Source organism: Oryx dammah, unplaced genomic scaffold (assembly GCF_014754425.2).
Source record: "Oryx dammah isolate SB20612 unplaced genomic scaffold, SCBI_Odam_1.1 HiC_scaffold_22, whole genome shotgun sequence".
NCBI lineage: Eukaryota > Metazoa > Chordata > Mammalia > Artiodactyla > Bovidae > Oryx > Oryx dammah.
In genome coordinates, this window is record NW_024070206.1 from 32,924,339 (window position 1) to 32,941,141 (window position 16,803).

General features: G+C 37.4%; 1 protein-coding gene across 1 annotated transcript in view; it reads right to left on the minus strand.

Annotated features, from left to right (window-relative positions):
- Positions 1-16,803, minus strand: part of CDH2 (cadherin 2) — a 241,712-nt gene that overhangs the window by 49,445 nt on the left and 175,464 nt on the right. The window contains exons 3-7 of the mRNA XM_040264779.1: positions 16,145-16,371; positions 14,100-14,246; positions 12,202-12,357; positions 7,458-7,602; positions 5,016-5,188 (exon numbers count right to left, since the gene is read on the minus strand). Coding sequence (XP_040120713.1) covers positions 5,016-5,188; positions 7,458-7,602; positions 12,202-12,357; positions 14,100-14,246; positions 16,145-16,371 — 848 coding nt within the window. The remainder of the gene's footprint in view (positions 1-5,015; positions 5,189-7,457; positions 7,603-12,201; positions 12,358-14,099; positions 14,247-16,144; positions 16,372-16,803) is intronic.

Below are 16,803 nucleotides of genomic sequence, written 5' to 3' on the forward strand. Positions count from 1 at the left end.
CAGTCCTTCAAGCCTAGAGGGAAGAATAAATGCAAGATGAACTTGGTGAGTAAATTGAGAAGAACTTGATTAAATCAATCAATGGATGGATAGCAGGGCACAATGAAGTTGTTGATCGTGATCTTGGGAAACTGGGGAGGGGGTGCTGGTCATGTTGGAAATTCCTCAGGAAGCACAGGTTTAGGGAGATGACAGGTTTGCTTTTGGATGCATTGGGCTGGGGATGGACAAGTAAGTAATAACATCATAAGGTCCTAGGAGGGAAGTGCAGGTTTGTGACCCTGTTCAAATTCTTAAATGCACAGTCCCCAGTTCCCTCATCTGTGAGGTAGGGCTGACAGTACTATCTACCTTATAAATTTGTAGGCTAAACATTTTTTGAATGCTTACTGTATGCTGGCATTGTTCTATGGGCCTTGATAATAAAAAATGACATCTATTGAGAATGAGCACTAAGTATGAGCCACACTTTATGTTGTGTCTCAAAATAAACTGATAAGGCAAGTGGACTATTTTTATCCTCATTTTACAGAGTAGGAAACCAAGGCTTAGCAGAGCAGGGAAGCACCCACTGACATGAGCTGGAAATAGGAGAAAAAAGGCTTGAATCCCGCTCTCTCTGATTCCAGAGTCTGTACCATTAACTGCTGCACAATGTGAGGGCTCTCCAATAAATGCATGGCGTGAGTGTGTCCTGAGACGGGGGAGCAGGTGGAAAGCCAGATTCCAAGGAGACCAAGAATGGGTGGGAGTGAAGGGCAAGTATGGCTGCCCTTGGGAGTCTGGTGTTGACACAAAGAAGAAAATCTAATAACTTGAACTTTTCTTCCAGGTTTCTGTTCAGGGTGAAAAGAAGAGGAACATAGGGACCTCACTGAATATCAGGAGCTGGAAGGCAGATAAGATGTCCATGGAACACAGTCTGTATATCTGGAGGAACACAGGGCATTATGGGTAGATACCCCTGGGAGGGGCTGAGGGCCGGCTCTCAGAGAGCGGGTATTAGCCTGCTCTAGAGGAAGATGGCAAAGGAACCTTCAGGCAGAAGAAACAACAGACACAGAAGAACAGAGAAGCTCAGATCTGTACAAGGACGGGCATGTGGCTGTATGGGCGGAGGCCATCACTGGCTTCCTAGCAGGAAGTAAGGAATTCTAGGAGCTCAGACTAAGGAAGGCTTTGGGACCAGCATGCTAGAGGGTCTGGGGCACCACGTTGAAGAGCTCTGACTTCAGGCTGTGGGTCTTGGAGAGCCCTTCAACCAGAGGGGAGACAGCTGGTCGAGGATTATGAAGGAACCAGTCAGGTTTCTAGGAAAGACCCTTCAGAGGAGGCAAGACCAAGACCAGAGAAGACAAGAGAACATTCCTTTAGGAAAGAACTCAGAATTGAGAGCCCAAGTGAACGTATTACTTGGCTTGGAAAACAGGAAGTGTAATTCTTTCATTGCCATGAGAAAAATTGTGAGAAGTCAAAGTGGTGCCACTGGATGTTGAGGCTAGATCTGTGATGGTCATGGGAAAAGGAGAGCTAACATGCATTGGACACTGTGCTGAATGCTATACGCTTTGGGTTATGTAATCCTTCCAATCGTCCCATGAAGTAGATGTAATATTATCACCTCCATTTACAGATGGGAGAGCTGAGGTTTCAGGATAAGGCACTAAAGGTCAAATAGCCCATAACAGGTAAAGCCAGAATTATTCAAACCTAATGAAGCAGATCATCAATAGTCCTGACCAAAAAGGGCAGGAGATGGACATATAAAAGCTGGAGAAAAGAAGAAAATGCCAGGAAAGGTTACCACCAAGTCAGGCAACAAGAAGTCAGATTGACAAACAACAAGGCCCTACTGTAAAGCACAAGGTGCTAGACTCACTGTCCATTAATGAACCATATACGTGTGTGTGTGTGCTCAGCGTGTCTCACTCTTTGCAGCCTCATGGACTGTGGCCCACCATGGGATTTTCCAGGCAAGAACACTGTAGTGGTTTGCCACGTCCTCCTCCAGGGGATCTTCCCCACCCAGGGATAGAACCTGTGTCTCCAGCAGCTCCTGCAGTGCCAGGCAGATTCTTCCCACTGAGCCACCTGAGAATCTCAAACTATATATATTATATATATATAAAATAGATAGATAGATAGATAGATAGATGGGCTTCTCTGGTGGCTCAGTTGGTAAAGAATCCGCCTGCAATGGGGGAGACCTGGGTACAATCCCTGGGTTGGGAAGATCCTCTGGAGGAGGAAACGACAACCCACTCCAGTATTCTTGCCAAGAGAACCCCATGGACAGAGGAGCCTGGCAGGCTCTAGTCCATGGGGTCACAAAGAGTGGGAACATGACTGAGCAACTAAGCACAACACGGCACACTATATACACACACACACACACACACATATATATAACTGAATCACTTTGTTGTACAGCAGAAATTAGCACATTGTAAAACAATTATACTTTAAGAAAATAAATTTTAAAAATATATTTAGAAAACTAAAAGATAAAAAGTAAAAGAAATCACATGGAGATTAAAAAACTGAAGACTGGTGAGTGTCGTGAAGCTTTAGGTCGTAGAACCCCAAGAACTGGAATTTTTTTAAATCTGGAGATGAAAGGAAAATAAAAAGCTAAATCGCAGTAAGCATTTCAATGATTAGGAGTTCAATCACTTAAAGGTGTCGTCCATCTTGGGAGGATGACAATGGAAATGACTTTGGACAGAAAGAAAACCGTGAAGTCTAACAGAAATAAAAGCATCTCCAGCTTACATGAGGCCTGGAGAAGTCAGCATAATTTATCCCTGGCCTCAGGCAGAATTACCATAAACCATCTGACATAGATATATTCTGCCATGTTAAATGACTTTCAGAAAAGGAAGGTTTTCCATTGTTTTCCCTAGTAACTCACTGTTGTGTTTAATAGCGTCACTGTCAAGAGGCAATTTCTCAAGCTGTATCTAACTTGTGATTCTATGGCTTTGAATTCATGTCCACTTTCATTTCATCGGGTTGTGCATAGTCGCTTCCGGCCACCGCAAGATATACTTAACCAAAGTATAGCCTGATTTGCAACTTTCACCCCCTAAACTAAATACAGTCTCTTTGATTTTTAAATACGGTTGGTTTGCTTTGACAAAGCTATCTTTCATTCTCTATGCCTCTTGCTTTTCATAAAACAGCCAGGCTAAATGTGATAGGAATATTACTATATGAAAACAAGATGAAGTCCCATTTCTGTATCTCACAATGAGAGTGTGAAATGAAAGAGAAATATTAGGTTTGGGAGATGAGCTATATACCTCCTTAGGATGTGAGCAGCCTGGCACTCCTGAGAATATTAAAAAAAAATATGCTATATTTTCCTGTAAAATACAGTATTCATGCTGAATTTATTGACATTTAAGAATAGTATTTTATACAGTAATGGAAGAGGTGAAAAGATATACATGTTCCAGATATCACTGAACTAAAGGTACTACTGCAAAAGCTAAATTTCAGCAATCTCTGGTGCAAAATATTCCCAGAGCAAGAGCTGTTGGCACCTGGGAGTTAAACTAGCCATCCATCTGACTCCTAAGGAAGGTTCTGGGCTCAATTATGAATTAAGTAATCTTGATTGGCTCATATTACTTTATTAAAGTGTTGCCACCTCTATCTTGCGTACATAATGAATTGAAATAGTAATGTTTTCTTTGATCCAATTCCAGTGGATGCTACTTACTAAGACAAATAAAATGTCATAAAAACTGAGCCCTAAAATCCTTGTCAATAATATTTATGATGGTAGGTCTAATGTTTCCTTTTGATACACATAATACGAGGTCTCATTACGATAGAAGCTGGCTCAGCTAGAAACCTACAGACACAAATCTCTATGAGTCGGCACTTTGATAATTCACTCACACAATGATTACTGATGGTCAATAATGACCTTGAGAATTGCTAAAAAATGGTTAGAACAGAATGGAGAAAGGGTATAGGAAAATTCAGTAGGGCTGGAATTTTCAGGAAAGGATATAAGCAGGGCTTGAATGGCAATGTGAGGAACTGGAGGGTTCAAGATCAAGAAAAACTGGCAAGATGTTTCTGGCAGAAGGAATCATGTGAACAGAACACAGCAGGGTGCCACAGCGTGGTGGGCTCAGCTCTGTCAGAGCGAGACGACCCGTCTAGAAGGAATGAAACACCTATTCCTTCTCAGACTGTGATCCGACATAATATTTCAATACTGTCAACACCGTATGCCTTTACAACAAAGTATATGCCAGAAGTGTGTTTCTCTGTGTTTATAACTTTAAAGCCCTGTCAGTGGAACGCAGGCAGTTCTTGGTGTTCAAACCTGTTAAGTTCATCTTAAAGAGAAGGTGATCATCTCTTCTGTACTAAATCAAGGATTACAAAAAAAAAACCTCATCACACGTGTCATTTGTAGCCTCTTCAAAATATGAATGTTAAAAATTATCCTAAATGTATGTACACTTGATTTGGGCACGATTTTAAATTTAATTCCTTATCAAATCCTTTGAGTATGAGGGAAAACAGAAAATGTGAAGAAGTTCAAAAAGTAGATACCAGAAGGTTACTGGCTTAACTTAGTCAATGACCACCCTAAATATTACATGGACCAGCAATGATTTATCCAGTTTACAGACATCATTTAACCAACTTGAAATTCTGTAAAAGAGTACAATCGATTACTTCATGACCATGAACACATGAATAATCTTGTGGAGATGTTATTCTGTGTGTGCTCAGTTGCTCAGTCGTGTCCGACTCTTTGTGACCCCGTAGATCGTAGCCCACCAGGATCCTCTGTCCATGGGACTTCCCAGGCAAGGATATTGGAGTCATTTCTTTCTCCAAGGGATCTTTCCGACCCAGGGATCGAACCTGAGTCTCCTGCATTGGCAGGGGGACTTTTTTGTCTCCACTGAGCATGGAGACAAGATAGATGTGAGCCAGTGCACTTTTAAGATTACAAGCAAACTCAATACAGATTTCGGTTGGCTTACTTCTCTGTCAAGGCCAGCTGCCACCGTGATAATGTCCCCAGTCTCATTGTTGATTGTAAACATGTTGGGCGAAGGGGTGCTTGGAGCCTGGGACAGGATTCTGTACCTCAACATCCCATTGAGGGCGTTTGGATCGTCAGCATCAATCGCAGTGACCGTCATCACGTATGTTCCTAGACAACAGACATGGAAAATGAATGGTTGCCTTTCATGTCAGTGTCTCCCAAACAGAAGGGATATTTACCTTCTTCAGCAATCTTCATTTCACTTTTTGTTTGTTTACAAAATAACTAATGTTTTTAAAAATGTGGGCCATTTTTAAAGTCTTTAGCAAATTTGTTACAGTATTGCTCTCATTTTATGTTTTGGTGTTTTGACCAAGAGGCACGTGGGTTCTTGGCTCCCTGATCAGGGATTTTAAGCAAAATCTTAACCACTGGATCGCCAAGGAAGTCCCTTTCTACTTTTTCAGACCAACATTTTAATCATTTAGCTTTGATTAAAACACTATTGATAAGAACAGAACTCACTTCAAAAGATATAAAATATAGTTGAGTTGCTTGAAAGGAAAATTGTTAAAAATTTTTTTTACAGACGTATAAAGACTAAATGTTTCCATATACTTAAAAGACAAATTCACTATATGATTCAAAGAAAGGATCCCTTCAGATATATATCTTATATATCCCTTCATTTATATAAAATGCAAACAATAAGTAACATAGATGTCATTTGAAACATCTTTTATGGCCACTGATTCCTTCCCTCTGCCGCTTTCTTCCATTGTGCAGTAGAATCTAAAATGACATGTGGGGTATGATTCTCCACAAAGCCTAAGTCACTTTCTGAAAGTAAGCCAAGTGCGTAACAACACATACTCCATTTACTGAGGTCATGAGGAATCATTCCATGCATGACTGTCTTGGTATACTGAATAGGGGGTATTGCACTGGGGTTCATTATTTCCGAGGTGATTAAAAGAACATTGTAACAAACTCAAGGACTCAAATTTATTAGATATTATGGAAAGGAAGTCTACAAAGCATTACGATCAAATGCATTCAAACTAGTTAGACAAACTGCAATTGAGAAGTAGAGCGAAAACGTTATTATTTAAGATGGTTTGCTCCATGCAATTTTTGTAAGACTTGGCTTATAAAATGCTACATCTCCAGGCTACCTTCTTCTTTAGTACTCTTAAGATCAGTTTGATGTACTGCCTTTACAGCCAGTGTTCCCTCTACAGGGTACATTTTTTTTTTTTTTTCTGGCCCCAGAATTAACTAAGGCTTGTTCACATACTTCAAATCTCTTTTCAGAGCTTGTCCTTCTGAACAAGACATCCTATTTGACTATGTGCCAAGTTTGATTATTTTTTTTCCAAAACTTTATTTTTTTCCCTAAAACATTTGCTTGCTTGTTTGCCTTTTACTGTTCTCCTCTACTAGATTTTAAGCTCCAACAGGGCACAACTAACTTATCACGGCTGTATCTACAGTGCTGGAACAATGTCTGGCATACAGTATGTGCTCTATAAACATCTGCTGAATGGTTAAAACAAAACAAAACAAAACAAAAAATGTGTTTTGGAATCTTGAATCAAAATATTGCTTACAACATTGCATTTTAGTTTAATTTAGATTAATGACTCTATCAAATCTTGCCTAGAAAGATGTTTTCAAACTTACAGAACAAATGCAGGAAATTGACTCATGAAATGTCTTTACATTTCCTGATCATTCAGAGTCATTTATTTATGGGAAGGCTTTATGGAAATGCATGCGCATATGCATAGTAAATATACCTGTAATGATTTACTCTTGGTAATTTTTATGAAACGATAATTCTGATAAAATTGGAAATAATAGAGGAAAAAGGACCAAGGGACGATTTTAAAAAACCAAAAGCCTTCCCCAGGCAAAAGAGCACAACGTTTATTTATCTTTAGAATATATGTATAAGCCTTGTGTTTTAGTAAAGATATGTTTAACATGCTTTGATTTTTTTTCCTGTATTTTAAAATACCGACGAACTCGACTCTAAAATGTGACTCAGAGCCACAGATGGTTGAACTTCCTGCACAGCCCCGTCTTCCCACCCCAGCTGCCCCCACCCCTCTACTCTTCTGAGATACAGACAAGTGTATCTGAACCAGGAAAAGTGCCAGTTTAAGACATAGTTATATCTATAAATTGGCTTATGTACAAACCAGTAGAGATGGTGAAGGAAATATAGAGCGTTAAGTTTAAATGTCAAGGCTTTCTTAAATTCAAAATTAAATTAAAAAAATTAAATATAATGAATTAAGTCTTGCCTAAAAGCAGCATGAATGAAAGGAAATGACACTAAAGGCTCACGTGATTTCTCGTTTAGCTTATATACGAGTGCTGAATAACATTGTATTTCCTCAAGGAACCTCCAAATTATGATCTTCCAACTTACCCGGCTTTGATCCCTCAGGAACTGTCCCATTCCAAACCTGGTGCAAGAACTCAGGTCTGTTATCATTCATGTCGATAACGTTAATGACAATGTCGATGGGGTTCTCCACTTGGTTTCCATTAATATCCACTGCATGTGCCCTCAACTGCAAGAGTAATTAGAAAATGAAATGATTTAATGGATTTAGGTCTCCTGTGAGAAGATAAAAGATACCATAACCATAGCCATAAACAGCACAGATGGATGAAAACCAAAAGCTATTCTTCCCATCAAAATTCAAGTTAGCCAAACTCTATTATTAAGGGAGATACAGCTGAAAGGCATCTGGCTCAGAGCTCTATGACTCTAATCTGTATACAAAAGAGTGAAGCAGAAACGATCCACCTTTGAAGGCAAAGAAATCGAGCTTCAGAAAAGCTAAGTAACTTTACTCAGTTTATTGACAGAGCCCCTGTCCTAAGCCAGTTCGGTCCAGCTTCCAAATTCTTTCGCTAAATCTATACAAAAGAGTCAGAGTAATCAAAAATGTGGAATTGGCCTAAAGGAGTCATAGAGAACAAGAGAAAAGATGAGAATTCGGAAAGAATGAAGTGTGCACACGGGATTTTGACTCTTTTTATTGTAAAAGTCATTCACTCATAAACAGTAAAAGTACATAAGACAGTTTGTTCCTCTCCCAAGGTTGAGTTCTCAGTATTACAGGTATTCTAGAAATTTTATCTTTTTTCTTCTTTTTTAAACAAATGTAATCAGTCAGTTACTCTTGGCAAAATATCTTCAATATCTTTTCATCCAGCACATAGAAAACCATTTCAATCTTTCCAAAGGCTGTGTAGTATTCCACTGAATTGTTTATTCCACTGAATTGTTTCTTTTTAAAGGCGATGCTTCTATGATTTTTCTGTTAAGGATGATGCTGGCTACTGGTTTCTGCTGGATATACTTTATCAACTTAAAGAATCATTAACATATCGTTTTTTTCAATTTTGAGGTTATTTAGCACATGAAACTGTAAATTTTATTATACAAGCCTTTTCAACACATATAGAATCTCTTTTTCCCTTGACTTATTTAATATATTACATTAAGAGATATTAATACTGAACTGTCCCTGCCATTATATAATTAATTCTATTTTGTTATCAATATTGCTCATTTATGTGCAAGTAGTGAGAATGTGGAGAGCAAGAATTTACCCCAACACTGACCTGAAAATATTTATTTTTTGAGATTTAACCACATGACTTCAGCCAGTAAGAACTCATACAGAAGAAACATTTAGAATTTTTGGATTGTTATTTTTTGTACTCATAAATTACAGACTAGCCTAATTAGAGACTGGTCTACTGTATGCTACTTTACTCCATCCGTGTGTGTGCTCAGTCATGTCTTACTCTGTGCAACCCCCTGGAGTGTAGCCCTCCAGGCTCCTCTGTCCATGGAATTTGCCAGCCAAAAATACTGGAGTGGGTAGCTATTTCCTATGCCAGGGGATCTTCCCAACCCAGGGATCAAATTTGCGTCTTTTGAATCTCCTGCATTGGCAGGTGGATTCTTCACCACTGCGTCACCTGGGAAGCCCTGCTGCCTTTACTAAATTTCCCTATTAACGTGATGCTGTTTTGTAAAAGGCTTGAAAACTTCTTTATATTTTAGAACAATGTATTAATAAAAAGCATTAGAATTACGTGCTCATTAAGGCTTTTAAGAGCATTGGTTGGTAAAACAATCAAGGCCCTTGGGAGGAGAGAGTTGAGTGATACTTGGGATTTAAAATGCATTTTTAGTTTTTCATATGCTTATTTGCCAGTTTATGTCTAGGGTGTCTTGCTCTACCATATATCTATATGTATTTACATAGTAATTTTCAAAACTTAATTTAAAAATTTGTACAAGTGCAAAAATTCAAAAAATATATTAATGAGAAAAATAGTCTAAAAAACACATTAGCATAAGTGGCATAAAAAGTATGGGACAACTAAGTATGATCATGACATTGATGCTAAATCAATCGGAATCCTAAATCAGTGTATAGTGTTGGGACAACTGGGCTGGCCATAAAGGAAAAGCAAAGTTGATCTATATACCTTTCTTTTTTACTAAAATAAACTCCACAGAGGTTAAACATTTAGATGCAAATATAAATAAATAAATAAAACAGATAAAATGCAGGAGATTAGCATCTTGGAGTAGGAAAGATCTTTTTAAACAATCCCAGAAAGCCAGAATGGGGGGCTTCCCCTGTGGCTCAATGGTAAAGAATTCACCTGCCAATTCAAGAGATACTGGTTTGATCTCTGGTCTGTGAACTAAGATCCCACACGCCACAGAGCAGCTAAAGCACATGTGCCACAACTATTTAGCTTGTGCTCTCGAGCCTGGGAGCCACACTACTGAAGCTTTTGCGCCCTAGAGACCGTGCTCTGCAAGAAAAGAAGCCACTGCAATGAGAAGGCAGAGTGCCACAACTAGAGGGTAGGCTCGCCACAACCAGAGAAAAGCCCACGCAGCAACAAAGACCCAGCACAGCCAACAGTTCACAAATAAGAAAGAAAGCCAGAATGCACGATCAAATCAAAAGAAGGACAAATGTCAGAACGTTAAACCTGTAAGTTACAGTGAGGGAAAAATTATACACAAAGTTTGAAAACAAATAACAACAAAGGAAATATATGAAAATCATGCATCAACATCTCTAGTAGATAAAAGGTTATTATAAGTAGGTGGAGGAAGAGGTAACAACTTTCCCACCCCAAATTCAACATAAGACAGGAATAGGGAATTTACTTTAATTGGATATTCAACATATGCAACTTAAAGCATCAAGACAAATTTTTTAGAAATAGCACTGGCAATAAATAAATAATGCCTGGAATTGATAATGGAATGGAAAGTATCTGTTTTATAGTGGGGAGGAACTGGAACACAATACAACTCTTCAAGAGAACAATTTCACTATATTTATCAAATAATTCCAATTTTAGGAATTTTTTCTGAGGACATAATGGGAAAATGTACAGAAAGCTGTTCATTGCTGCATGATTTATAGTTGTAAAATAAAGTAGAAAGGACTAAATCATCCAGGTATCTCCCAGTAGGTAATTAGTTACAATTATGTTAGAGCAAGCAATCAAAAATAATAATAGAAACAAATAATGATTCCAGATGTGGAAAGATGCTAAATCTTATGATTGCTAAGTGACAAAAGTTGGTTTCAGAGAATAATCCCAATTTCAAAAAATATATATTTGTGAATCTATACACAAAGAAACATCTTACAGAATATTACCAAACTTAAAGAAAAGTGACTAGTTTATGTACTGGGATTGCAAATTCTTCTTACTTTATTACTAATACTGTATTATTTGAAAAGTTTTTACATTGTACCTATATTCTTTTCTAAGAGAAAATAATACTTTCATTAAAAGTTTTACTAGCTATTCATATAGAAATTGGAGTAGGAATAAAGACCAATTTAGGTTTCTCTATTAAACACATGAAAAAAAATTGTTGAAATCCTCTTCCAGAAAAATGGGCAAGCATGGCTAGAAAGAAAAGGAAAGAAAAATGCTTTCTGGAATTTATACTTTAGTATTAATTCTTGACTTTTTAAATACTCAATACAATTTTTAATTGGGAAAATCAGTTTTAAACACATACATATATTTAAAAATAAGAACATATAACTATATATAAGGGTTTCCCTGGTGGCTCAGATGGTAAAGAACTGCAGGAGGCTGCAATGTGGGAGACCTGGATTCGACCCCTGGGTTGGGAAGAACCACTTGAGGAGGGCATGGCGACCCACTCCAGTATTCTTGCCTGGAGAATCCCCATGGACAAAGGAGCCTGTTGGGCTAAAGTCCATGGGGCCGCAAAAAGTCAGACATGACTGAGCAACTAAGCACACACAGCACAACTATATATAAAAGCTGTTATAACTCCATCAAGAAATGAATAAAATAGAAAAACAACAAAATTAGCATAAGAAATATAACTGGATAATATATCTAAGAAATGGTTGCTCAGATTGGTAGGTTAATGAAACCAAGTATTGGCAGGGTTATGCAGAAAAGGGAAATCTTAATTCTCAGTAGGCAGATAAAAATGGCATATCTTTCTGGAGATAATATGATCAACAAATAACAAAATGAAAATATGCTATCCATTTTGTATGATGCTAATTAATGGCAATCATAATATCAGGAGATAAACTGACAAACATAAATGTACTTGGTTGGCCAAAATGTTCATTAGGGTTTTGCTATGAAGTCTTACAACAAACCCAAATGAACTTTTGGACCAAACCAATATATTTATAAGAAACTGCTGTTAAAATTATAGTTTATATATATTCAGTGGAATACTATACAGCTAATGTAATGATCAGTATGTAATTTACATGAAATAGCTTTGATCTCTTTCATGGAAATTTGTTCCTGTAAGTTCTTAACCACATATCTGAAGGCAAGTATCAGCATACAAATAGTAATATGACTTAAGGCAATTTTTAGTTTTTCCTTGGCATTTTTTGTTTACCATGAGCACTCATCAATTCTATAAAAACAATTGTTTTATAAAAATAAAAAAATATTAAAATAAATTGAAAAGGCTACAAATACATTTCTGGCATTAAAACAGTCAGGATCAAAGCTTTAAGACTAATATGAGAGACAAATGTTAAACCTTGCACAAATTTGGAAGACTGTTAATACAAAGAATTAGCAGCTGGTTGAAATCTTACATGAAACCGGGCTATCAGCTCACGATCCAGAGGCTTGGTTACTGACAGCTGACCTGAGATGGGGTTGATAATGAAGATACCAGTTGGAGGCTGGTCAGCTCCCGGCCCAGTTACGCTGTACCGCAGAGAAAGGTTTTTATCTCTATCGGATCTGATCTGAGGGTCAAGAAGACAGTCACGTTAAATGAGGGACTAAACGAGCTCATTATCAGAGGCAGAGCATGCTACACCTCACGGCCTCTTCCAAACATATACCATTTCTTCCCAGAAAATTCTTGAAGCTCTCCCAGTCCTATTCCGTGTTCTTGCCTCCTGGTGATGGGCTTCAAGAGAGATGTCACCTGTCACTAGAAGGACTGGGCCAATGTTAACATCTAAAGAACACTCACTAGGAGCAGTGCAAAAGTCAAAATTAAGGAGCGTCCATTTTTAAACATAATCAAAGTCTCTCCTGGAAATTTGGAGGTTAGAATATTTAACCCAGTAACAGGTGTCCAATTTAATGAAGAAAACACTATTTACTTTTTTGCATCAGTTAGGACAAGAAATAACTGTCTATTCATAGTGTGAAAGAGCCTTAGGTGGGAACTCTAAGATTATGGTTGAGCCTGGGAGTCAGATTGCTGTACTTGCATTGTGCTGATGTTTTTCATTGCAACCAAAGCTTCCCATATTAAGTTGGCACCCAATACCCCAAATTCTTTATTAATAACAAAACATGCAAGAAATGATTTTATAATAGATTTCTCTTATGCATAAAAATTATATCTGTTACAGGCTCACTGCTTTCTCCTCTAAATACAACATTTCCTGGAAAAAGAAGCTTACAAGATGAGTGGAACATATACATCCTTTGCTGTTCCTAACATCATAGAAACAGGCTGCAGAAAGGGAGGAAGACTAGAACAGAAAAAAGGGCATTTGAGCAATACTGTTTGGAGGTGGTAATAAGAAATATCTGTATATTAGACAAATACTTTAAATCCAGTAATAGAATCCAGTTTTTGTCTTGTTTTTTTAGTTAAGGCAAAATTCTTTAATTTTCTCATTCTCCATTAAAGTAGAAACATAGAAAACACCTTGATTTGGAGGTTCCATATTTCATTGTTAAACCTAATTATAATGCATATTACCATAGACTGGACAACACAAATAAATGCCATTAAAAAATACAGCCTTCAGTAAGAATGTATTGAAATGCTAAATTAATCATATACAGAAACATTACTTTCTACTAAATTTGAGAATACAACTAGTTCTCATTTTCTTTTTGTAATAAATAATGTTGCTAATTTTACTAAGCATATAGAAATGTCTGTCATTTCCCCCCACCGACCCCGGGTCTGATAGCATGCATTTAGAGTAACTGGAAAAAAAAAATCTTGCTCTTCAAATCTGAAAGCCTATGTTTTTTGCGCAGCCCCAGGGAGTCCGTTAATGGTATCAGAGGTCATTTTTTTTATTTCTTTAAAAAACTCTCAAATGCACTCAGTACCGTCATTTTTAGCAATGATTGCCCCTTTATTTTTCCTTTGGCCCAGAAGCTATCTGTAGAGGGCAAAGATCATCATGGGGAATGCAGCTTTCAGACAGGGAAGATAAGGTGGAAGGGGAAGGGTACCGTGTGGGTATGAATGCATGAGGCAGCTAGGGTCTATATATTCAGGCACTGAACAAACTTCAGCATCCATGGCACACTGGACGGACCCACAGAAAGCTCTGCCTGTAAATAACCCAAAGTAGTGAAAAAGAGACTCTTTACAACCCTAGAGACATTTCATCAATACAAAATAGTACATACATGTGTTAAACTCTACTTCGTGGAAAAAAGAGACAAAAGCACTTCTAACATACACTGAACACATGCCACAGAGATCAGTGAAATTGTGTCACCCTACCCTGACGAGCTCTTGAGGAAAAGGCCCTCTGGAGTTTTCTGGCAAGTTGATGGGAGGAATAACCCAGTCTCTCTTCTGCCTCTGCAGGTAGCCATTGTGCTTAGTCACTTGTCTTGGGAATACTATTTCTTCTATTTCTCGTGATTCCTTCACATGAAAATACAAGAAACATTCCTGAGTACTAGAAAAACACTTTCTGAAAGTACATCAATATCAATGGATACCCGTAAGTGTAGAATCACACCTTATTATGGGCAAGAAAATAAGTCTGGAGGCCCTGTCCTCATCCCCCTATTAAAAGAATAGAAAGCACCATAAAATTGTGGGCTTCCCCGGTGGCTCAGCTGGTAAAGAATCCGCCTGCAACACGGCGAGACCTGGGTTCGATCCCTGGGTTGGGAAGATCCCCTGGAAAAGGGAACAGCTACCCACTCCAGTATTTTGGCCTGGAGGATTCCATGGACTGTATAGTCCATGGGGTCGCAAAGAGCTGGACACAATTGAGTGATATTTTCCACTTTCACCATAAAATTGTGGGTGACACTGTTTATTGAAAAATGTAATACCAAACAATGTATTAGGTGGCTCAGCTGTGTAAACTATTTGCAGTTTCTATAAGCCATCTTAGATAGTAGTTAACATTGAGCAAAATTTAATAGTACCCTTTTATACATTTCTCATTAGTTTAAACCACAGTTCAGGTAATGTGCTACTGTACATTAAATTTAGATCTTGATGTGCTAAAATATAATTTGAATTCCAAGAGAAGTTTCATACATACTGCTAAGGAATGTCTCAAATATTTATGACCCTATTAAATCCCACAGAATTAATGCTGTAATTATTCTAAACCTATGTCAGCCATGATGGATGCTATAGATGACCCACTTTGTACATGGGGTATTAATCTTTGCTGGATGTCAACATTTTCTTCTGTTTTTCCCTGTATCTGTGGACATTTTAGCCATTAGCCCATGCTGCTTCAATGCAAACATCCAAGCTGGTTTGCTGGAACACAGTTTATCTTCAACAACAACAAAAGCATCTTTTCACTCAATTAGTTACCAGATCCTTATTTTATATTACCCAAATGACATGATTTCCCTTCACAGTTAATAGATTAACAAATTACATTTCACATAATGAAAGTCTAACATTGGTATAAGAGAAAAAATGATACCTTTTTCTCTAATATTTATTCACATTTGATTATTGCTGTGGCTCTCACATTTACAATACCAACAATGAATATGTGTATTCTTATGTTTTAATGTAACAGTTATAGTTCATAAAATCATAGACCAATTATATGAGTATGGATGGCATTGCCCCATATTTATTTCCAATTAACTCAAAGAACCATAATATTCAGAAACTAATATGTTATCATAACTTTACTGAAGAAGTTATTGTATCTTATTTAAAATTCTTAAAATAGTGGCTTACACAAAAGAAGTACTTAGCAAATGTTCAGTTGAAATAAATTTTCTGTTAAAAGTGTGTCTTATTTGTTTTATCTTGGCTTACAGCAATTTCCACCAGAGGGAGTGTATTATTCCTTAAAGTCACGTCCATAGTATAAATAATTCAAATTCCCCAATTTGATTATTGAGGGACAAGACAAAAACCCAATACTCCTTGGCAGAAATGTTTTCCTGTTACTACTGTAAACCTCTACTTCCCCTGCCATAAGTTTGGCTGATGACATCTTATAAACAACTGTTTATCTTGTGGTTAAGTTTAACAGCTTGTAAAGCTTCTGAGTAATTTAAAACAAACAACTATTTCTAAGTAAATTTAAGTTATAAATCTCAAAGTATAAACAAATCTTTCAAATACAGTTTAGGATTGCTGATAAAACATTTAATCTAAAATATCCTGTAAGATAAAACAATACAACAACAACAACAAAATAGTACTGCAGCAACTGAAGTTGATAAAAATTCCAATACTGGCCACTCATTGATGTGATGCAAAGTATGCACGTAGTTCAAACTGTACAATCCTGATTAAGTCCCTCCAAAGTTATACTTAAGATACCCTACCTTCACTGAATCCTCAGGTAAGGCTGGTCTGAGGCTCAGTTTTACTGCTACTTGCCACTTTTCCTGAGTCTCTTTGTCTTGAGCGTATATCAGGAACTTCGAGTGTTCAGAGGAGAGGGGGAAGCTTCTCACGGCATACACCATGCCATCTTCATCCACCTTAAAATCTGCCGGCTCGCTGCTCTCATACTGTACTTTTCTTTTCCCATTGCAGTTGCTAAACTTCACTGTAAAAATAAATAAATAAAACGAATTATATTACAAAGGCAAAAACAATTATTCATCTAAATCTATATCCAGCTTAGGGTAGAATAAAACTTAGTAACATGAAATGTTATTCATTGGAAAAGACCTTGATGCTGGGAAAGAATGAAGGCAGGAGGAGAAGGGGATGACAGAGGATGAGATGGCTGGATGGCCTCAACAACTCGATAGATATGAGTTTGAGCAAATTCCAAGAGTTGGTGATGGACAGGGAGGCTTGGTGTGCTGAAGTCCATGGTGTCACAAACAGTGGCACATGACTGCGTGACTGAACTGAACATGAAATGCAAAAATTTTATTTTTACATTATTGAAGGAATTTTTATCTTGAAATTTTTATACAACTTTTAAAGGTTACACTCATTTTATAGTTATTATAAAATATTATTTACATTC